This window comes from Natator depressus, chromosome 11 (genome assembly GCF_965152275.1).
Source record: "Natator depressus isolate rNatDep1 chromosome 11, rNatDep2.hap1, whole genome shotgun sequence".
Taxonomy (NCBI): Eukaryota; Metazoa; Chordata; order Testudines; family Cheloniidae; genus Natator; species Natator depressus.
Genome location: NC_134244.1, coordinates 75,785,600 through 75,809,371, shown reverse-complemented (window position 1 = coordinate 75,809,371; position 23,772 = coordinate 75,785,600). Strand labels below are relative to the sequence as shown.

At 53.7% G+C, this 23,772-nt stretch overlaps 1 protein-coding gene across 2 annotated transcripts in view; it reads left to right on the top strand.

Annotated features, from left to right (window-relative positions):
• SLX9 (SLX9 ribosome biogenesis factor) overlaps positions 1–22,863 on the top strand; it is a 110,640-nt gene extending 87,777 nt beyond the window's left edge. Inside the window, exons 3-6 of one of the 2 annotated variants that reach the window (XM_074968192.1) lie at positions 3,244–3,312; positions 12,003–12,156; positions 20,521–20,589; positions 22,289–22,863. In XM_074968192.1, coding sequence (XP_074824293.1) covers positions 3,244–3,312; positions 12,003–12,156; positions 20,521–20,589; positions 22,289–22,412 — 416 coding nt within the window. In that variant the 3' untranslated portion in view covers positions 22,413–22,863. The remainder of the gene's footprint in view (positions 1–3,243; positions 3,313–12,002; positions 12,157–20,520; positions 20,590–22,288) is intronic. The other variant, XM_074968193.1, reaches the window with a different exon arrangement.
• The last annotated feature ends 909 nt before the right edge of the window (positions 22,864–23,772 follow it).

Below are 23,772 nucleotides of genomic sequence, written 5' to 3'. Positions count from 1 at the left end.
CCCTCATTTCTACTCATGGCATCAACAACACTTGAAAGACAAAGGAAGCATCACTGAACTGGGGGAGGGGTTCTGGCTGAAGGAATCCAGCCAGACTGCTGTAAGCATGTGATGAGAGAAACCTTTTTGCTTTGAATTCAGTTAACTCGTTAAGTAAGGTATTAGTTTGCATTTTACCTTTTTATTTCTTTGTAACCAATTCTGACTTTTGTGCCTCATTACTTGTAATCCCTTAAAATCTAACTTTCTGTAGTTAAACTTCTTTTATTGTTTTATCTAAGCCAGTATGTGTTTGTACTGAAGTGTTTGGGAAACTTCATTTGAGATAACGGGGTTTGTGCATATCATTTTCTATTAATGAAATGATGGACTTTCAGGGTCATCAGGAAGGAAAGAGTTGGGCAGTACAATACACACGTTTCTGGGGACCAGTCTGGGACTGGGAAGTTGCTGGTGTCACTTTGCAATGTAAGGAGTGGCTAGCTAGAACACGCGTAGATAACTCAGCTGGGAATGATTTACTTGCTGGAGGCTGTGTGGGAGCGGGCCAGGAGTGGTTGTTCTCGCAGCGGAGGAGTGTAAAAGGCACCCCAGGTTGGAGAATGGAGGGAACACAGCTGTTCAGCAGTCCAGATTGTACCCAGGGGAATGTCACAGCTTTATCGGGTGTTTTAGTCAAGAGGCAAAGACATTGATGCTAACTTCTTCAGCCATGACAAATACCACTGTATGATCCTAACCACAGTGAACACACGGCAGTGTCCAGAGAGGGCTTTATTTCTCAGTCTTCGGTTACTGCAGTGAATGCAACGGGGGGGGGGGGGGGGGTTGGTTTGTGTGTTAGCCACAGGAAAATGGAATTTGGAAACAAAAAACTGATCTAATTGAAGCCTGATTTAAGTTGTCAAAGTCTGAAATACCAAAACAGTTATTTCCTCTTTCTATAGAAGCCTGGGTTTATTTTTAAAGTCTAGCCCCTGTTGGAAAGCCTTGATAGAAAAAGGTATCGTTACATTCTGTACATTACACTATAACATTTCGTTTAAAATTATATCCCTGCCTTAGAATTCGACAGGATGGTTTAAACAAAACCGCAGCAACACTGTCTTCTGGTGAATTGTATCAGCTTTCAGAGAATTGTTGACAGAACCCTACTACGTTTCTATGAAATCCTGTTGCTTTGATCCATCTTTGGGGAAAGAGGGAGGTTGTAAATCTCCTGTTATATATTTGTTCCACGTTTAAGAATAGTTCCTCTACATGGGAGAGGCAGCAAACACTTCCGAAGCAAATAACTCATCAGCACGCCAAGTTCTTCCTCCGTCAACATTCCCAGGGCTAAGTTCCATCCTGGGACAGACCTGCATGGTAGCTGGTTTTGTGGGAAGTTGATTGCAGTCAGGTTTTCCTTTCTTACCATAAGGTAAAATTCTCCAGTCCCTGTAATAGACAGCACTTGAGATGGTTTTGTTTTCTGCAGTACTAGACTTCAAAATGCAGACTTTCATTTTCAGCTGGATGACTGGCTGTCGGCCTCACTCCTCGGCACACAGATTATTGTTCTTAATTAGTGCCTCGGTGCCGCCACCAAGATCCCATTGTCCTAGACTCGAGTGAGAGGCAGTCCCTTTCCCAAAGAGCTCGCAGTGTAACTGGAGAAGACAGACAAGGCTGGGGGGAGGGAAACAGGCACTCAGAGGTAAGCAACTTGTCCAAGGTCACGCAGCAGGTCCACGATAGAGATGGGAATCTAACAAGGTCTCCGGACTCCCAGTCCAGTGGCACAGCCACCGGGCCGTGCTGCCTTCTCAGTGTAAATGTATCGATAGATCCTTTTGGTAGTGTCCGGCCAGGACAAGCAGGGAGTGTGTTTCTAGGGGATTATTACACTTCTGGCCCTCTCAAGTCATCTTACAAATTCATTTTTTGCCATGCTACCTAATGTGTGTCATAACTCTGAGCAGTGGATAAACCTGTGTGTCTGTAATGTGCTGCCCCCTCCCTAGCTCATGTTTGTTCCCTATAGTACACTACTGAGCGCTTAGTCCAGTCTAGGATTGGATGTCTCAGGAAATAGGGCTTCCACCCTTCCCTTGGAGACTTTAATGCCACAGCAGTAGTAGACTTTGCTTTAAGGAAGTCTTCTTGCTTGCCAACCTCAGTTTCCCCTCTGAATGAATCCCATTGCTGCTCATTATACCCCTCTGGCAGTCCTAGACCTTTCCTCTCCTCCCTTCTTGTTTATGCTCTTCAAGTGCTTACACATCGTTTTCGTGCTTCCCCATTTAGCCAAGCTAAGTCTGAGTCTGCAGCGTTTCCTTATGAGTGAGTCCTTGTAGCCTGGTTATCACGTCTCTGAATAACTTGTTGAGCTCTTCCTGGGGTTTGAAGGCGACACTAACCAGGTGCAGTCTCAGGGTGCCTCTGTCTGCACAGTCCCTCTTGCTGCTGCATCTTACTAGAGGCTCATTTGTGGTTTGCTGTTCACATCCCTGAAGGTCTCTTCAGTGCTGCTGCTTCGTCAGTGTCTCTGCCCTTTGGCTGTGTGTCCCCCGCATTGGCTCTCCCCCGCCTATCAGTTTGTATATTTCCAGTTCTGAAACTAAGGTTCCAGCTCCCTCGCAATCTGTCCTTACTGGTCTTTGTGACCCCTCCCAATTAGTAGCCCTCTGTTCACATGCTTTTTCTAGACCACGAGTGCAAATGCGAAGTAAAGCCGGGCCTAACCCGGACCCTGGTGGCGATCCTACTCGACACCGCTGCACCCATTGATGCCGGCCGGCGGCAGGCTAAGTGCTCAGCACACACAATTGGGTCAAGGTTTCACCAGAGTTCTCTTCCCATGTGGGCCCCCGAAGAAGGGCCGGACTGTCATCGCTTCCAGGGTGCTGCGCTCCTGAGAACTCCAGATGGTGCGTGCTCAGCACTAAAAAATATGGCCCTATGCTTTTTTGAAACTGTGACCCTCATTGATACTCTCTCCTTCAGTCAGGTCCATTCAAACCAATTGTAATGAATTTCTGAATGATGGTTTCAGAGGATGCTGTATTGCCACCCACCAGCCTCTCCAGCTTCCTTAGTTACACACATGGCAAAGGATGAGCAGAACTCTTATGGCAGATTGTCTGGCCTGTTACGTTTGAGTACATCCATCGAGCACACCCTTGGCACCTCCGGGGGGGCGACCTGGCAAAGCCGCGCAGGGAAGCACCACTCAGACTGCCGTGCGTTTTTATTTTTCAGGTGTAGAAGAAAAACCACTTCTGTCAAAAAGAGAAAAAATGAAGCTGAGAAAAGACAGGTGGCTGCAGAGTAAGTATTCCCTCAATAAGATCACGCTGTCAGGGGGTGGCCTCATCAGAGGGCCAGTAGAAGCCCTGCATTGCGCTGCTTCCTAAACAACGTACGTGCCACGTGTAGCCGACTGTACTGGCCCTTTTTAGAAAGTGAAACCGCGTGAGCCCAAGAAGGACCCCGGGGGCCAGGCAGGTGCAGTCGCTGCGGGAGAGGAAGCGGACTCAGGGAGGCGCTGTGTGGCTTGGGGAAAACCCTGACTGCTGATTCCGCTCTGAGGGCGGGAGGCTGGAGCTCCACCACAGGGTGGGTGGGTGGGAAGCCCCCTCCTCTCTCCCAGTTCGGGGACAAGGCTGGCTGGAGATAATTCCCAGCTATGCTCTCCCTGTCCCGAAGAGCAGTGAGTGCTGGGAAATGCTGTCTTCCCGAGAGTCCTACATGGCGTACGTGGAAAATATGGGACTACAAAACCTCTGGTTTTCCCGAGCCCTGGAGAACCCTGGGAGGAGTTAGGTTTGCTGCGGGTCTCTCCTAGAAGCTCCGAGGCGTGAGGTCCCTTGCTGGCAGCTCTACTTTTTGCTGCGTTTGGCCTGTCATGCCACAGCACTTTAAACGCCAGGCTGCAGTATTCTAGTAGGAACACTGCTCTCCTTGGCACTTGGCTGTACACTCTAACACAGGGGTGGGCAAGCTACGGTCCACGGGCCACACCGCCAGCCAGTTTAATCCAGCCCTTGAGCTCCCGCTGGGGAGTGGGGTTGGGGGCTACGCTGCGTGCACATGCCACCACACCGCGCAGCTCCCGGAATCAGCGGCATGTGCCCCCTCCGGCTCCTACGTTTAGGGGCAGCCAGGGGGCTCCATGCTCTGCCCCTACCCCAAGCGCCACCCCTGCAGTTCCCATTGGAATGGGAGCTGCAAGGACAGCGCCTGGAGGCAGGGCAGTGCGCGGAGGCGCCTGGCCGCACCTCTGCGTAGGAGCCGGAGGGGGCACATACTGCTTCCGGGGGCTGCTTGAGGTAAGCACCGCCCGGAGCCTGCATCGCCCGGAGCTTGCACCACCCGGAGCCCCTTCCGTGCCCCAACCCCAGCCCTGATCCCCTTCCCACCCTTTGAACCCCTTGATCCCAGCCCAGAGCAACCTCCTGCACCCCAAACCCCTCATCCCCAGCCCCACCCCAGAGCCCGCACCCCCAGCCAGAGCCCTCACCCCCCCCATGCCCCAACCCACTGCCCCAGCTCTGATTCCCCTCCTGCCCTCTGAACCCCTCAGTCCCAACCTGGAGTACCCTCCTACACCCCAAATCCCTCATCCCCAGCCCCACCCCAGAACCTGCACCTCCAGCCGGAGCCCTCACTCCCACCCCTGCACCCCAACCCCCTACCCCAGCCCAGAGCCCCCTCCCACACCCTGAACTCATTTCTGACCCCACCCCAGAGCCCGCACCCCCTCCTGTGCCCCAACCCCAATTTTGTGAGCATTCATGGCCTGCTATACAATTTCCATACCCTCGGGCCAAAAAAGTTTGCCTACCCCTGCTCTAACAGGCTTCACCTTAGCCCTAGCTGGGGGAGATCTGCATCATTCTCCTGCACGACCTGAGTCGTCCAGACGCTGGGCAGTGTGACCTCATCCCAGCAACAGGACCAGGAAGTGCCTGTGAATGGGTGACGTCAGCCCCAGGGGACATCAGCTGCAGCCCTTCCTGGCTCAGCAGGGGCAATGGCTTGCTCTGGTCAGTGAAGCCTCTGCAGGGTTTTTCCACGTTTAAGCTCTTTTTGTTGTTTAGCTGGATGGGATTTTGGCAGCGTCGATTCTTTCCAGATAAGCAACGAGGTGTTTGTCTTGCTTTCCCTGCGCCCCCCGGAACTCTCAGGGGGGTTTGTCTGCTGGCTGGCTGGCTGTTGGGGTTACTGGCAGAGGGGACTTTACATACAGCCCCTGCTCCCAGGATCCCTGGTTTTGGGGGGGTAGGGGGTTCCTATGAACAACCAAGGAGTCACTCTTGGGTCAGGCGCACGCATGGCTCCTCCCCTTCTTGCCTCCCCAGCAATGGATGGTAGATTCCATGCAGGTGGCCCATGGCTATCTCTGCCTTTGCACGTCCCAGACGCTCTCTGTAAGTTCGACTGAGGCAGCCCATGGCTTCCCTGGTGCATGTGGTAGCGCTCCGGGTCCTGGGGGAAGACGAGATCTACGGAGTGGGCTGGTTTCCATGGTACATGAAATCCACCTGGTCCTGCGGGTACAAAGGGAACAAAGTAACAACCGCCAAGCTCCAGCAATGTGGGACAACCAGCATCCTGGGTGCCTTGAATCCGGTTCTTATTGGGGCGAAACCCAGAGACATCCCCAGTATCCCTAACATCCTCACTGCAGTCTCCATGCTCAGACAGCTCACCCTCTCTGTAGCATCTGACACAGTCATGGGACTTGGAATTGCCAGGCTGGATCAGGCCCAGGGTCCACCTAGCCCAGTCTCTGGCTTCTGAGAGTGGCCAACACCAGAGCCTTCAGGGGAAGGTGCAATAAACAACACAACAAGCAGATGATCCTCATGAAGGTTTCGTCCAAATCTCTGCTAGTCAGAGAGAGGCTTAAAGCCTCGAGCATGAGATTTTAAATCCCTTCCAAAATTTGTCAGAATTAATTAGAAACCTGGATATTCGTGTTTTTCCATATAAATGTTCAATTTCTTTTAACCTTGCAGAATTTTTGGCCTCACTGACGTCCTGTGTCAGTGAGTTCCATAGTTTCATTATGTGTTGTATGAAAAAGGGGATAAAAGAAAATCTCGGTGCCCCCTCTGCTGCTAGAAGCAAAGGGAAAACTCTCTCTGCCTTGTGTGAGCAGCACTCCCCAGGGTTTGAGGTAGGAAAGTCAAGCACTCAAAAGTGCAGAAATGCCAGAATTAAAGCTGACTATGCAAACTTAATTTGGCCCCTTTGTGTGTCTATGGTATGGTCCTTCCCAACGTCACACAGCAAGCCTGTACTGGAGCCAAGAATGTGTCATTTTCTGTCTTCTTACTCAGAAACTAAGCTGTTTCTACTCAGACTTCCCAGAAAACTTCCCTGGTGGGTGGAAACCAGAAGTAGGGACCTTTAACCCCAAAGGTTGCCACCTCCCTATACACCAACATCCCTCATCGTGTGGTGTTGCAGCCTGCTTCAGACATCTACAAGACAATGGACAATGCTCAGATCTCCACCCCAAACACCTTGCCAAACTCATCCATTTCATCCTCGCCCAGAACAATGATACATTCAACAACAAACCGTGGGAACAGCCCTGGGTACTAGGATGGCTCCCCAATATGCCAACATCTTCATGGGCCACCTTGAGGAAGAATGTCTTGAAGAACAGAGCACAAAACCACTGAATACCAGAGATACCTCAATGATACTTTCATCCTCTGGACAGACGATTTAAACTCCCTTATAGATTTCCTCCACAACTTTAAACCCACCATCCTTCCCTCCAGCTCTTTCTAGAGCAGTCCTACACCAGTATCAGCTTTCCAGAAACCATGATCAACTTCAGCCATGGAATCCTACTGTCAGTTATATGCAAGAATCTCACAGATCATCACATGGACCTTCACAGATCCAATAACCACCCCAAACACACAGGCACACAGAATATGCTCCGAAGAGAAAGTCCAGGATAAACACCTTTAACATGCTTAAAACTGCCTTCACATCAGTGAAGTAGATCATATCATGGAACGGGCCACCCACTTACCCCGAGAGAACCTGCCTCAGTACAGGAAAAACAGCAACCCATTGACTGCATACCCCTAGTTATCACCTGTCACCCCATATGGGTTCCAGAGTGGGGTGACAGGTGATAACTAGGGGTATGCAGTCAATGGGTGGTTGTTTTTCCTGTATTGAGGCAGGTTCTTTCGGGGTATCATCAAAGAACTACCACCCATACTTGATGGGGACCCCATCCTGAAAGAAATCTTTCCTGAACCCCCTCTTCTGGCCATTAAACAACCCCCCCGCCCCCCCGCCTCGCCAAGCTCATCATTAGAAGCAAGCTCCCCACAGACCAAGACACACAACTCAAAGAGACACCAGACCCTGCCAGAACAAAAGATGTCAAATCTGCAGACATATCTCCACTGCTACAATGGTCAACACCCCTGTGATGAGCTGGGTCACAGAAACCCCTTTGGGACTGCCACCTGATGTGCCGGGACTGCCTCTGAGCCTGTTTTCCCTGCCAGGTTGGGACTTCAGTTCCCTGCCTTGTTTGAGCCAGACACGCTTGCCTGCTGCAAACACAGATCCAAGTCTGAACCACGTCCCCCACAAGCTGCAGGCTTAACTGAAAACAGCTTTAGAAGTGCTCCTGTCTCCAGCACTCAGATACACAACTCCCAATGGGGTCCAAACCCCAAATAAATCCATTTTACACTGTATAAAGCTTATACAGGGTAAACTCATAAATTGTTCGCCCTCTATAACACTGATAGATATGCACAGCTGTGTCCCCCCCCCCCCAGTATTAATACTTACTCTGGGTAAATTAATAAGTAAAAAGTGATTGTATCCTGGGGAGTCTCAGCTTCACTTGTGGTTTTAAGTTTCTCTTCCCTGTGGTTGTGGAGAGAAGCTTGAAAATGTGATATCCACCCCACCCCACCCCCCAAAGCTCCACATCCAGGACACACACCTTTATTATTTTAAAATCAGGATTTTTAGGCCAATCTCCTGATTTTGGGAGTGGGTGGGGCTACCTCATGATATTTGAATGCTGGGGATCAGCAATGTGGAGGCCAATACTTTGCTTTTGAATAGCACTTTCATCCATGGATCTCAAAGCACCTTGCCATGGAGATAGTTACATAATTAGCTCCATTTTACAGGTGAGGAAACTGAGGCACAGAGCAGGACAGAGGCTTGTCTAAGCTCAGTGGCAGAGCTAGGAATAGAACCCGATCCAGTGCCGGTTCCATGCTGTTTATTATGACTGCTACTGAGGACTAAACCCTGCTGCTGTTTCAGAATCTAAAGCTTTGCTTTTAATTCCCCAAACTCTTTACATGGTGGCAGGTTCACACGAGGTTTGTGAGTTAAGCCAAGTCTGCGGCGTGCCTGAGGGATTTGCTCCCAGGAGTAGCCGAGCCAAGCGGAGGGCCAGGACCCCTTGGGCCAGTATTTGGGGAGCTATCGCACTGCCAGGCTCTTAGAAGTAGTGATGCGAAGGTCCTGCTTGGACGTGATCATCTCTTGCTTCAAGCACGTTGGGAGGCTTCCTCATGGGAACTTTTCAACCCCTCCCTGGCTGCTTCTCTCATTTCTGTGTCCCAGAGTCGGCAGCTTCTCGCGTCCATCCCACTGCCTGGAATTTACTTTCTGCTTGAGTAGCTTGCTTAGCTGCATGAAGCCACAGCGTCCTCTCTTGATTGCATAGCTGGGTTCCTGGAACTCGGGAACACTAGTTCTTTTAGCCCCAGCACTAATAGAGGCCTTGATTCAGGAAAGCAGGTAAGCACTTGCTTAACTTGGAGTGTATCCTTCCATCCCGTTGCCTTACAGGGGAGCTGAAAACGTGTCCGTACGTCAGTGCTTCCAGGAACTCCTGTCGAAGAGCAGAACTTCATTCAGTCACAGTTTAAATAAACCAACCCAAACAGCCCCCGTACATCACTGCTTCACCAGCTTTAACTGATGTGTGTCCATCACTCTTTCACTCCAAGGCTTGAGACGAGCCCTTGATCGGTCATTCAGTCTTTACTCACAGCCCCAGGGAAATCCAAGAAAACAAGCGACACTGCCCTTTTTTCCGCCTGGCGTGTTCTGGTTGATTACAGATCAGCAGTCGTTTATTTCCATGCCGTGTGGTACAGGCTGCACGCAGGAAATGGCCCTGAGTTGCAGTGAATGTCTGGGTTTCCCTTGAGCAGTTTATTCATCTCAGACGCTGTTTATTACATTGTTCCCTACAAAGCCACCAGGATTATCCTCTAAAAACACCCTTACATGTGGTGGGGAGCAATTTGCTACTTGTTCTTTCTTGTTTGTTTTTGTAATCTTGGAATGAATTATTTTTCTTTAACTCGCTTGTTTTTCTTGGGTGCCCTTTCTCCCTGCATTTTTTGGCATCGAATCCCAGTACCGAGTGCAGTGAAGTTCAGCCCAAGAGTGTAATGCAAAACTCTCAGCGCATATTCCGTTCCAAGCAGAAATAAATCATAAGAAAGATACTAAGGAAAAACTGATGCAAAGCTTTGGCCATTAGAAGCATGCATGGCCCCTTTACTGAAGAAGATTTCATAGAAGAAGAATTTGGGCTGTTTGCTCTGATGCGTCAGGCGCGTAATGCATGGTAGCACTGTGAAGTAGCCCAGCTCCAGAAAGCCAGACCAAAAAAAGAAGTGGTGCAGAACAGAAACCAGGGCCCCTGGTAGAGCCGCCTGCAAGGAGCAGTGTTTACAATCCAGATTTCTCACAAACCTCTGTGCACTGCAGAAATCACAGCTCACCCAGGACTGTTGATGGTAGAGCACCTCACTGGTTCAGCAAACGAGAAAATGATTAAAAGGTTGGCTCACAAGGTTCCTGGGGTAGACGTATCAGGCAATGACCATGGTCAGGGCCATGCAGTGCTCCTGCGCTAACTGGCTGACTCTCAGCCTGGACACAGGCCGCGCGATCTCGAAGGTCAAGGCCACAGTCGATACTGTAGGGCAGGTTCCACAGCCTGAGAATCACTCAGGAAATGCAAAGGAAGCAGAAACTTTCTCCGAAGCTCCCTCCAGGGGAGTCCCCTGCTGTGGGGGGAAGACCCCAGGGGGCCAGAGAGTGCCTAGCCAGCCCCCTACGCTGCAGGGACAGGAGGTGCCTGGAGCACACTGTATGCTGGCTGTCCCCACCTGGGTTTGGTTCTTTGGGTACCAGTGCCAGCTGGGGCAGAGAATGGGGGAGCTGTAACTGGCAGTTGGTTCTCCACTCTTTTCCTCCTCTCTCAGGCTGGATCCACCGGGCTCAGACAGAGCCTGCTCTCCCTGGGCTCCCACAGCCTTGCAGGGCCATGGGCAGGGGAGGAGCTCCCATGACTCTCTTTCCCTGCCCTGCAGCAGGAGCCCTCCCCCGTCTCCCTGCAGCGACAGGGCAGAGTCACCCAGCACTGTAACAGTGCCGTGGGACAGCTCACATGCTGTCAGTTCATCACCAGTCCCTGTGTTCTTGGGCTCGCTGCCTGCCCTGCGGGCCCCAGCCTCTGCACGCACTCAGGGTGCCTGGCATGCAAATGCTGCATTTTGGCCAACCAGTGGAAGTCCCCAGTGTAAATGAGTCCCAGGTGACTGGCCCAGAGCCATGAATTGAACCTGGGTCTTGTGAGTCCCAACCTAGGACACTTGCTACAAGACCATCCTTCCCCTTGTAAATAAAGCCAAAGTCAGTAAGGTTCATGGTTGACACCTGTCAAGGATGGGAGGCCAAACCTGGACCTTCCCCTTCCTCTCTCCAATCTCACTGGAGGGTCCATGTAATTCTAGCACATTGATTTATTTTCAGGTCTTCAGTGCTCCTCTTCCCGACTCTTAGCAGGCCCCCCCCTCGCTGTGCACGGGAGGGAAATACAGTTCTCTTGCTAGCCAACCTCCCACAGCAGTTTGTTCCAATGCTTAACCACCCTGACAGTTAGAAAGTTTTCCTAATGTGCGACCTAGACTTAAACCATCCTTGCTGCAATTTAAGCCCACTGCTTCTTGGCTTGTTCTCAGTAGATGAGAACAATTTATCACTCTTGTCTTTATAATAACCGTTTTCAAGCACATAAAAGGTTATCATGTCCCCTCTGTCTTCTTTTCTCCAGACTAAACAAACCCAGTTTTTTCAGTCTTCCCTCACAAGTCATGTTTTCTAGACCTTTCATCATTTTTGTTGCTTTTCTCCAGACTTTCTCCAGTTTGTCCACCTCCTTCCTGTAACGTGGCACCCAGAACTGGACACAATACTCCAGTTGAGGCCTAGTCAGTGCAGGGTACAGTGGAACAGCTACTTCTCGTGTCTTGCTTACAACACTCCTGCTAATACATCCCAGAATGCTGTTTGCTTTTTTTACAACAGTGTGTCACTGCTGACTCCTATTTAGTTTGTGGTCCACTATGACCCCCAGATCCCTTTGGCTAGGAAGCAGTACTGTGGAGTCATTTCCCTTTTTGTATGTGTGCAACTGATTGTTCCTTCCTAAGTGGAGTACCTTGCATTTGTCCTGATTGAATTTCATCCTATTTATTTCAGACCATTTCTCCAGTTTGTCCAGATCATTCTGAATTTTAATCCCATCCTCCAAAGTGCTTGCACCCCTCCCTGCTTGGTATCGTCCGCAAACTGTCTAAGTGTACTCTCTAGGCCACGGGTTCTCAAACTGGGGGTCAGGACCCCTCAGGAGGTCGCGAGGTTATTACATGGGGGGTCACGAGCTGTCAGCCTCCACCCCAAGTCCCGCTTTGCATCCAGCATTTATAATGGTGTTAAATATATAAAAAGGTGTTTTTAATTTATAAGGGGGAGTTGCACTCAGAGGCTTGCTATGTGAAAGGGGTCACCAGTGCAAAAGTTTGAGAACCATTGCTCTAGGCCATTATCTAAATCATCTTTGTCCTTCCTTAGCCGTGTTGCGGAGCCTGAAGTGGTTAGGGTGCTTGGAAATTGACAGTCTCTTTACGGTCTTGTTTCTGAATCAGAAATAGAAGGTGTGAAGCTGGCCAGACAGAAGCAAAAAGCCGAGGCAAAGCGGAAAGCGACGCCGGTGGTCGGAGACCTGCAGCCTTTGATGGAAGCCCTGCCTGAACTCTCCGAACTGACCACGACCAGCAAGGCCAGGAAGCAGCCCAAGATGTAGGTACCGTCTGGAGGGCTGCTTTATTGCGCTACTTCCTGCAGCGGGTACTGTTGTCCTGGCAGCGCCCGCCGGTCATCTTGGGGGCTGCACGGTGGGCCGCTCCCCTCGCTCAGTCCCTCGGACTGTCCGTGCTCGGCGTGAAGCACGGGGCAGCAGCATGCCTGGGTGTCCGCGGTGGCATGGTGCTTCCCCGTGGCCACGGCGTGTCGCTTGCTGGGGGGGGGAGGGAGGCTGGTGTGGCCCAGCAGGGTGTGGGCTTTGAACAGCCAGGCGCTCCCGAAGACAGGACAGGCCCTGTGCGTATGGCCAGTGTCGCAGCACAGCCGTGCTACGGCTCCTGCCGCGCGCGGGCGACGTTTAATGCCAGAGCGCGTTCCATTGGCCCTGACAGCACGGTGGGATTTCCTCCCAGTTCCCCAGGGACACGCTGCTAATTCCCCTGGGTTACAGAGGCTGGGGGTGGTTCCGTCACAGACGTGCCCGATAAATTAGGCCCTGGCGTTCCCGGCTGAAAGGGTCCCACTTGCAGCTGACTCTGCGGAGCTGTGCCGAGACAGACAAGGGGCTTCCTTTGGCAGTCGTGCGCATTCCTGTTCTTCTGACCATGAGTAGCTAACACCTTGCCTTCCAGCTGCCTGCTGAGCTTTCTCTGACTTCCCACCCTACCCCCTGCACTTGTGGAATGGTCCCTGGGACTTCTCTCTAACACAGCGCCTGTCTCCCCGTGCCAGCCGTGACCTTTGACCAGCGTGTGTGTGGCCGCCCTGATGTGGTGTGTGGGTTTTTTATCTTGTGAGTAGCCAAATCGGAGAGAGAAGCGTTCATGCTCTATGTAAACATATCCCCATCGGCACACGTTCTGCTGGGCCTGCAGCTGGGAACGTGCGGTTGCCATAACTGGCTGGGATTTACATTCGGGCCAGGCCAGTCTCCAAAGATGGCTTGGTGAAGACTCAAATCTCTTTGCACACGGAGCGAGGCTGGAGACACCATGAGCACAAGCTCTCGTGATATTCCAGGGCTAGTTGGAAGAGAGTGCTGGATTGGACTGCTCCCCACCTACGCAGACCATGTGTCTGCTGCTCCCTCTGAAGGGGGAGGTTAGGGAGCAATTAGGCACCTAACTTGTAGCTGTGCCTTTGAAAACCAGCCCCCGGAAGTTGACTCCCTAATCCCCAGTTCCGTGAATCACTTCTCATACTGCTGTCTTTAGATTTCTGGTTCCAGTCCCAGTGCAGAAGTGCACTATGTTGTTTCAGGTTTCAGAGGAGCAGCCGTGTTAGTCTGTATTCGCAAAAAGAAAAGGAGGACTCGTGGCACTTCAGAGACTAACAAATTTATTTCCACTGTATGCATCCGATGAAGCGAGCTGTAGCTCACGAAAGCTTATGCTCAAATAAATTTGTTAGTCTTTAAGGTGCCACAAGTCCTCCTGTTCTTTATGTTGTTTCAGACTTTTCCAAGGGTTCAGGTTTGGGCCGGTTGAATTTTGAGCCAGGATGTGTGGTGAATTCTTATCTTCCACAGAGATACCGTAGTGCTGTGCCCCTCAGCTGGGCGTGGAGCACTGGGACCTCCCCTCCGGGGGGTTTTCAGGGAAGCCGTGTGAACTGGCCAGGCCATTCTGGCAGCGCTGGGTAATGTGCATTGCGTTTGTGCATGAGGATCCCACAGACAGGGTTGTTACCCTGGCGTACTCTCTCCGCTAGACGCTGAACTCTTCTGTAAATGGGGCTGGGGACAGAAAGCCCAGTGTGGCAGTGGCACAGACACCCCGCTCTGGCCAGGGGGTCCGGGGCCAGCCAGCGCAGCCGGCAGAGGGCTAAGACTGATGCGGGGGGGCAGGGCCAGCGGCATGGAGGAGCAGCAGCACTGCCTGCCATCCATGGGAAGAGCCCCCCCTCCAGCTCGGGCTTTCCCCGTGTTGTGGCAGTGTGCGTGTGGCTGTTTGAAATCACCAGCAGAGGCTTTGATAGGGCTGGAAGCATTGCGTAAATGCAGGGTAATACTCCGGTGATTTTGTCAGCATTATTAATAAAAGATTAGATGCTCCAGGAATTTGATCTCCTGCTGGGTAAGAGAGCATCACAGTGAGGTTTATTCTCATTTATAATGAATGAAGGCAACAAAGTGTAATGAAACAAGGCTGCCATTCATAGCCAGCGCGAGCCGGCCGGCATCTGAGGACCGCGCTGCTGGAGTGGGGAACAAGCACTTCTCCCGGCACTGCAGCTGGCAAACCCCTTGCGAAAAGGGCTAATATTGTTCTGGGCTGTCCGAACAGGAGTGTTGTGTCAGACACGGGGGGCCATTGTCCCATGGACTCCGCCCTGGTGAGGCCTCAGCTGGAGGACAGCAGCCACTTGCTGAGAGATGGTCAGATAGGAGAGTCTGCGGGAGAACCACAAAAATGATCAAATGTTTAGAAAACCTGACCTATGAGAAGAGGTTAAATCACTGGGCATGTTCAGTCTTGGGTGGAGATGACTAAGGAGGGGCTTGATAGGTCTTCAAATACGTTAAGGGCTGTTATAAAGAGGACAGGGATCCATTGTTTCAGCCATGTCCACTGAAGGCAGGACAAGAACTAACAGGCTTAATCTGCAGTGCGGGGGATTTAGGATGGATAGTAGGAATAGTTTCGTGCTGGGACAGGCTTCCCAGGGAGGTTGGGGAATCCCCGTCGCTGGAGGTTTTTAAGAACAGGTTACACCTGTCAGGGATGGTCTCAGTTTACTTGGTCCTGCCTCAGCACGGGGGGCTGGACTTGAAGACTTCTCGAGACCCTTCCAGCCCCATATTTCTGAGATTTCTATCTGATGGGTCTGGTTGTGGATCAGAAGCATGGTATGCCTGCAAACGGAACTGCTGCAATTTCTGCCAGAATTGTGCGTTCGCAGGAGCTGCTGGATTCTCCTGGGAAATGCCCAGAGACACTGTGCGGAGCAATTCTGCCCCCAGTAGGTGTTGTTTCTAGGAACACTTTCCTTTAAATGGGATTTGTTTCCTGGAGAGATGCCACCTTCAAAGCTAATCCTTTCAGAAACTGAGTGTGAAGTACATTTAGAGCAGGCCCAGCCTCTGCTCTGACCCCTCCCTGCCTGTGTGTGTAGCTTTGCAATCACACTTTAAAAAACAAATGTTTTCTATCCCTGCTGCTGTCAATGACCCAGGTAAACAGGGGACAGTGACAGGGAAAGAGAGGAATTTACGGCTCACAAGGTGCTGTCCCATGTGCAACGTAAATACCCTGAGCCCCTGGAGATGTGTCCTCTCCTGGGGGACTGTAGCTTTTGATGTGGCAGTGCGATGGTCGCCTACACCCTGCGTGCGTGTTCAAGCTGACAAACTCCTACGGGGGCGCAATCTGCTCTCGCTGTTTGTTCCCCTCCCGAATTCCGAGTCCCGTCTGTGGAACGTGACGAATGACGGTTGTGTTACATCACGTTCTGGCCGGTGGCTCTGAGCAGCAAGCTGGGGGTCAGCTGTGTGGACAGCCCCTACTCCTCATTCACTGGAGGATGGGGGGTCAGCCTCTCTGCTGCACCCTCTGTTGCTCGGGTGGGCTGGCAGGAGAGGTGCACGTGGGGGTGTTACACAGCAGGGCTTCTCCCCTGCTCGCTAAGGACTCACTGCTGCACCCACGGGCTCTTTGTGCAGTTCTGCTGATCAAATTTAGGTCAATAACCCACAGTTCCTCAGCTCCAGGGGCTCCCCCTTCAGTTCCCGGGCTCCTGCTGCCTCCTCGCCTGGGGGGGCTCTGGTGCCCCTTGCTCCCCGAGGCTCCCCACTCTGGGGGACTCGGGCTCCCCATTCCAGGGGGGTCTTGCACCCCTCACTCCCTTGGCCTCCCTGTTCCCAGGGGATTCAGGGGCCTCTTGCTCCCTGTTCCTGGGGGGCTCTGGCTCCCTGGGGCTCCCCTTTCCCAGGAGGGCTCTGGCTCCCCGGGGCACTGGCAGCGAGAGCCTCAGGTCCCCTCTCTCTGCCCCTTCCCTGACTAGCTCTCAGCCTGACTCACCGAGGCTCCCCCTTGCCAGGTCTCCATGGAGGCTCAAGTACCCTTTTTTAAGCTCCAGGGACATCAGCTGACCGGTCACAGATGCACTGGTTCCTCTTAAAGGGCCAGTGCTGGCTTGTGATGGGGGTTAGCCATAGGGGAAGGGGGCCCAGCTGCCCAGACAAGGCAGTGGGGAATGGCCGGCGCAGCCCTCCTCTGTCCATTGGCGTGCACACGGCAATGGCCTTTGGGAGGCGTCCCCTGGTAAGCACATGGGGAGCTGGCGGCGTGGGTGCTCAGCACTTCTGGGCACCAGGCAGCCGCTGCCCCTAAGAGTGGAGGGGGATGAGCCACTTGGCTTCCCTCTCGGGAGAGCCCTTCCCAGCTGCAGGGGGCGATGGCTGAGCAGGAGCCGGTTGGAGCTGCTCCGGGGGAAGGTGTGGGAACGTACATCGTCTGTGGGAGACCGTGTCAAAAGCTTTGCTAAAGTCAAGAAACAATACATCCACTGCTTTCCCTTCATCCACAGAATCAGTAATCTCATCATAGAAGGCGATTTAGAAGGCGATAGATGAGGCAGAGCAGAGAACCAGGAAGAGGAGAGGGAGTGGGAGCCAGCTCTGGGCAGGGAGGGGACAACAGAAAGGAATGACATGAAGGAATCCAGTCAAGTCAGCGATCCCTTGGAGCTCGAGGACGATTGTCTTCCATAAAATGATAGCTTGTTATTGCTGGTGGGTCCACAGGTGGCTCGTGAGACCGAGCCAGGATCCACAGATCTTGTCACAGTTGGGGCAGACGTTTCCTGAGGGAAGGGGCTGGGCTGGATCGCTGAGTCAGGATGCAGCACGTTCTTCCCTCCTTTCCGTTTTCTCCCTTTGCTGTTGTCTTCGTTGGATCTTGAAATACTGGGATCCTTGCCACAAGTTCCTCTTCCATTTTGATTGGTAGAGGGTGTGGGGATCCCATGAGTTCATGGCAATATTGAACTTCTCTATGTTGGCTTTGAGGGTGTCTTTGAAGTGCTTGTCTTTGCCCGCCCTCATCTGTTGGCCATGGCTCAGTTGTGAGAACGTGACCTGCTTTGGGAGTCGATTGTCTGGCATTCAAAGAACATGAGCAGCCCAAGAGATCATAGTTTCCATGCTGGAGGTTTGGGCTTGGGACAGAACGCTGAGGTTGGTGCGTCGGTCGTCCCACTGGATTCGGGAGATGGTATCGTTTGAGAACCTTGCGGTGTCTGCTGTACGCGAGCCAGGTTTCAGAGCACAAAGGAATCCGGGGCAGAGGAGAGGCGGAACAAAGGGAGGAGAACAGGAAGAACGTAGCAAAGCGAGGCAGAGAGATGGAGAGGAGGCCAGGAACTGCTGCCGCAGGAAGCAGCGGTGGGGCTGGGAGACCTAAGAGGGAAGTGGAAATGGCTTTCCCAGTGTAGGCCGGGGGATGCTGTTGCTGGCATCTGGTACAGCCAGTGTTAAAGGGACTGTCTTGGGGGAGCAGCCCCCACCCCTCTGGCTGTGCTGCGAGCTCAAAACTTTGAGCAGGTCCCCCCAAACCATTTTATTCTGGCTGTTTTGTGCCAGCAGCTGCCTGTCTCTCTCTACCGGCTCCTGAGTGGAATAACCCCCCTCACTCGCTGCAGCTGGCTACAGTGCGTGTTGCTGGCAGAGTGCGCAGCAGCTCTGCTCGTGACCGAACGTGGGCTGGGACCCACAGCCCTCTTGCGGGGTGGAGTCCCGGGACTGGAGATGGCGTTGTTCTCGTCTGTGCGCAGGTGCTTTGGGGAGGCCACGCTCAGTGGCTCGAGTGACAGTTCCTTCCGTGCGGATTGTGCCGCTGGCTAATAGCCCGCACCCTTGGAAAATGTTCAGATCCTAAGAACAGACGTTTGCTTTGCTTCGTTGTGGTCCCCATTACTCCTCGTTTTGCCCATTGAATTCCCTCATTGGGAGAACAGTCCCAGTACTCGCAGACATGAATCGAAGTCTGTCAGCTCACCAAGCTGTGCAGAGGTGGTTGGTTAATCTGTTCTCGTAAGCTAATCCCTCCGGCCCCGTAACCACTCCTGCGCCTCTCCTCCGAGTCCCCTCCCATTGGTAGCATCGGTCCGGCGCTGCAGTATCCAGAAGCCGGCTTCCCTGTTAACGAACCTCTCTCTTCACTGGCGAGTCAGCTCTCCAGAGCCCTCGGCGCGATTTCCTTGGCTCTCTCCTAGGTGGGCAGGACCCAGACACTCTCTCCAGGAGGTCAGACCCTTGGTTAACCAGCTGCAAATCTTGCATGTTCCATGTACTCCCAGCATCTGTATACAGGCAAGAGTACGCTCCTCCACCCATTCCTTCTCTTTTGCCCCAGTCAGGGAGCCAGTGTTACCCAGTGTTACGTACATGCCCAGTATTTGAATTGGGATTTGATTGGTTCCCCCTTGACTCTCTCTCTGCACTGCTCCCTGCTGAAGGCTCCCTGTAACTCTGACAGCAGGAGGCTGCTTTTCCACCTGGCTGGATTAGACTCTCTCCAGGGAGTGAGGAGCCATCCCAATGCTCCATGAATTCCAGACATGCACTCCTCCCCCTTCTGCACATGCTTCAGCTGGTCACCAGGGCTGGCTTCTGGCCTTTCTTCTCTCCCACATGGCACCAGGGAGCTGCCACCTGCAGTTCTCTGCACAGGCTCCTAAAGTCGCCTACGATCCGCATAGATGTGTCCTGGCTTTGTGGGTCAGACACCATGAGCACAAACCCTGGATGGTTCTCAGGCTTCACTGGGCCTCTCTGCTCACATCTCAGGAACATGGCGTATATGGCCAGAAGGGGCCCCCAGGTCACGCAGTCTGACGAGCTGCCTGGCACTGGCCAGCAGCACCACCCAGCAACCCCAAGGAGACCTGACAAGTGACCCACACCCACACGCTACAGAGGATGGTGAAACCTGGAGGGTCCCCGCCAATCTGACCTGAGAGAAAATTCCTTCCCAACCCCACCTATGGCGATAAGCTAGACCCTGAGTATGGGAGCAAGAACCAGCCAGCCAACCACTGGGACAGAGAATGCTTGGCGCCAACTCGGAGCTCTGGCCAGTCCAGGCCAGTGACCTATCTCCAGCCATGGCCATCCCTGACACTTCAGAGGAAGGAGATAAAAAACCTCCCAGAATACACTGGGGGGGAAGAGCCCTTCCTGACCCCTGTCAGTGGCCAGCTGAAACCCTGAAGCATGAGCGTTAGGAACATAAGATATGACCCGGAAGTGAGCCCCAGGCTGCAGAGCCCTGCCCCCACTATCACAAGCAGCCCCGTCAGGCAGTTGCACGAAAAAATTATCCAGTGCTCTTAAAAACGAATTACGTTGTTTGCCCCCAAAACTCATAGTGGGAGGCTGCTCCAGAGCCTTCCCCCTCTGATGGTCTATGCCCAGCTCTCTGTTGTCCTCGCTACTTACTGAAACCGAGTCTAAAAGTGTGTCCTCTCTTGTTGGTTCTCATGGCCTGGTGCCAGGCGGCAGCACCTTGTGCAATCGTTCTACCGCGTAGTCGGCCATCGGCAGTAACTAGGCAGAGCTTTTAAACAGACACAGGACTTCCTGTCCCAGTGCTTCCCCTTCCCGTCTGACGGCCGGCTCTCCTAGCTGAAGCTGTGGTGGCGTTTGTGCCCCGCTGTACGTGTGGGGAGAGCCTCCCGTTGCTTTAATGCCAAGAAGCTGGGCTGGCTCTGAACCGAAGTGGGGCAGTGCAGGAGCGGACACAGCGAGGGGGGGACATGCTCCCTGGGTAGCTATGCAGGGCAGCTGGGCCGGCCAACCCTCCCCTGCATGAACATCCCACGTCGTTTGGGGCTGCCCAGCGCATACGCCACTGACCTGCCTGCCTCACTGGGGAGCCCTCCGATTCAGCCGGGAGCTCGGCACAATGGCTGTGGGAGACGTGAGCGGGTGGGGCAGGTAACTGGGTAGGTCACTCCAGAGCACCCAAGGGAGGGGGTTGCTGCACTTTGACCCCTGGTTTAGTTACAAAGAGGAAGTGAGCCCGCTGCAGAGTGCAGAGGAACTGCCTCCGCCTGCCGTCCTGTGACTCGGGATTCCCCTCTCCCTGCGGCCGCAGGACATAGCCGACAGACCGCGCTGCGTGGGGCTCGTGGCTGGGCACATGCATGGCAGAGATTTGCCTCTGGCTCCCTAGTGCGGACAGCTTCAGAATCGCTGGTCCCTTTGCCTCCCTTCGCCGTCCGGCACGTAAGAACAGCCAGACTGGGTCAGACGTGGTCTGTCTAGCCCGGTATCCCGTCCGCTGACAGCGGCCAGTGCCAGGTGCTTTTGGCAAAATGTTTTCCTTCTACAAAACTGTTCCCGTCTGTTCCTCTCTGCAGCCACGTGAGAGCGAAGGCAGAGCCCACCGACTTCAACCAAATGAAGCCAGCCCAGAAGCGCAGGCTCCTGTAAGTACCCAGCGAACAGAGTGAATGCATGAAAGAGCTGCCTTTGGCGATGCTCACGCACCTGTTCCCCGGGGACGCCCCGCCGCTCCCCATGGCCATGTGGCTGCTCTGTGCGGCTGCTCCCCGGGGACGCCCCACTGCTCCCCGTGGCCACGTGGCTGCTCTGTGCGGCTGCTCCCTGGGGACGCCCCGCTGCTCCCCGTGGCCGTGCGGCTGCTCCCTGCGGCCGCTCCGTGCGGCCGCTCCCCGTGGCCGTGCGGCCGCTCCGTGCGGCCGCTCCCCGTGGCCGTGCGGCCGCTCCGTGCGGCCGCTCCCCGTGGCCGTGCGGCCGCTCCCCGTGGCCGTGCGGCCGCTCCCCGTGGCCGTGTGGCTGCTCCGTGCGGCCGCTCCCCAGGGACGCCCCGCCACTCCCCGTGGCCGTGCGGCTGCTCCCCGTGGCCGTGCGGTTGGTCCCCCCGGCTGTGCGGCTGCCCTGCTAGGAGTCAGGTCTATCCAGGGCGTGGTTTTCCAGGTCTCCTAGCACAGCGTCACACATTTAAGCCAAACCTGCTGTTGCATTCTGGGTGGCGGGTGGGCATTCCTTGCCTGCCCCGGTTTGCCCTGGGGTGTGTCCTGGGGAGAACGGGCCCCTCGTGTCACGCCGACATGTCCCCAGGGCAGTCGGGTTTGGCAGCATCGGCACCCACCTTGCCCTGGTGTGAAGGACAGCCCCAGTGCAGGGCATTGGAGCACTGTGCCTGGGGGGCTCCGTGCAGAGGGCCGGCATGAGGCTGATGCCCCGGGGAGCCCTCAGAAAGGAGTGTGAGGGACCTGGGGAGAGTGGGGACTGGTGGCCACCGGCCTCTCCTAGGCCCCTTTTGTGTCCCCTGATGGAATCAGCCCATGTGTGCCTGAGGGACTGCTGGCCGTGGGCTGAGCCTTCTGCACGCCTTCCCTGGAGCCTGAGTGCCGACTGGCCAGGTGTCCTCCCATTCCCGCTGGCCGGCTGTCGTGCCCTGGCACTAGCAGCTGCCGGGGGGTTGCGTGGCCAGGCCTTGGGGGAAAGGAAGTGCCACGTGCTTGCTCTCCCCATGTGTCTGGTTCAGGGCCCATTTCTCACCAGAGGGAAGCTGGCAGGTCTGGCAGAGCCTGGGGCCAGTGCTGACCACTGTAACTGTCCACTCTGGAGGCTAACGAGCAACTAAATTAAGAAATCCCATCAGTGGCTTGCAAGGAGCCCGCAGATGCAGTGAGCGTTTAGTGCCCATCTGCACAGAGTAGCCAGGCTGTATCCTTGGCAGGAGCACGGACCTGCTCTCAGCTGCACACGTCCCACATGCTGGCAGGCCGTTGCCGTGGCTGACGCTTCCTGACAATAGTTTTAGAAGAGGAACCTGTCACAGTTCTTGCTTTTGTGGAACATTTTAAATGATTCCAAAATCTTCAGAAGACTCCCCCCAGTTCTCGCTATAGAGAAGGGAAAGTATCACTGGCCCCCACACCCTTTCGAGCTACACTTACAATTGTGCTCATTGCAAGCACTTACGGATGCCCACTTCTGTGGTATCTGGAGTCACTTTACAAGGCTTACTACCCCGTCGGCCCCATTCTGTCTGGTCGGCCCGGTGCGGTGCGGAGGTGGGCGCGGCCCGGCCGGCCCTGCTCTGGCTGGTCAGTGGAATACCTGCGCAGTCTCAGGCAGTTCTCTTGCTTCTCTCAGACAGGAGGAGGTGGCCAGGTTTCACGAGGTCATCGCAAACCCCGTGTACAAAGCCAATCCCCTGGCCGCCGTCAGTGAGCATCTCTGCAAGCGACTGAAACAGGAGGCGGGAAACGCTATCTGACAACTCAGCGAGGCCTGCATGAGCCTAGTGCGGACGAGGGCAGCTAGACCCCGCCATGGGCTCCTTGAAAACAGTCCAGCTGGGTATGAAATCCAGCAGTCCTGTTTTCTGTCAGCAGGACGAATGCAACGAGCTCTGGACAGTGGCAGCTGTTTCTTGGCCGGGAGCCCACAGAAGGCAGCGTCGCATGCGGTGAAATGTAACATCTTCTCCCTGCCTGGTGAAAGGCACCTGTATGTTTTATGTTGCTTTGGCTGTCAAGAGGGGTTGAACCTGTTTTTTGCTGCTTCCCACTGTGATCACCCCGAATAAAGAAACCCTCCAGTAACCTGCAGTGATGGTCCAGACGGCATGTTACGGGATACTGCAGGCCATTTGTGCAGAGATTTATATAAAGGTCAGCGCTGCTGTTTAAAGAGACACTTAGTATGTTATTAACTTGGAAATAAACCCACTTTGACATTGGTCTCACTGAGTTTGTCTGGATTGTGTTTTGGCATTGGTATAAAGCCATTACTGTATCCAATTACAAAGAGCAGATCAGTTAAACAACCCCCCCGCCCCCCCCCAGCCTGTGTTTCTACAGGCAAACCCGCTAAACTGACGCTGTGGTGTATGAATGAAAGGAGCTGCACCCCCCTTTGGAAGGGTTGCAGATCTGACTTTCAACAAGCAAGAACTTGTCTTTGAGCAGCCCGGAACCCCTGTCATTTCAAATGGGGACGCTGCTGCCTTCAGGCCAGCAGTGCATTCTCCACCCAGCCTGCCATCTGGGAAGGATCGCTAAGAGCCTGAAGACGAGCTGCTCTGGGGAGAGCTGACCAGAAGTTTTGAAAAGATGGCAAAGCATTCAAAAAACTCCTCTGAAAAGTCTTTGTATTGCAGCAATATTGAGCATTGTTATTTAGCAGCCAGCAGGATGGATGTTGGTGCCAGAGTTCTTCAGCTTCTTAACTCCTGGGACTTCCCAGTCAAGCACATGCTAAATTAGGAAGCTATCCATAGCTAGGGCCAAACTGTCACCTACATTGAGCTTGGGTCCAGGAGTGCATCCAGGCCTGCCCCACACACAATGGGAAACTGCGTGTAAACTTCCTTGATTTGTGCAATTTTTGAGGAGGAACCTTGGCATCTGTATTTTTTCCTTTTTCATAAGGAAAGTCTTTTTTAAGCTGGGAAATGTGGCCTAGGTCTTCAGCATTGAAAGGGTTAATGGTTTGAGTAACTAGACTGACATAAAACAAAATGAAAATGGTCAGATCCCTGGTAGATGCTGTGACCTGCAAGGAACTCGGTGCGTGCTGCTCTGCAGAGAGCTCTGGGCTGGTCTGCACTGCACAGGTAGGTGACATACAGCAGC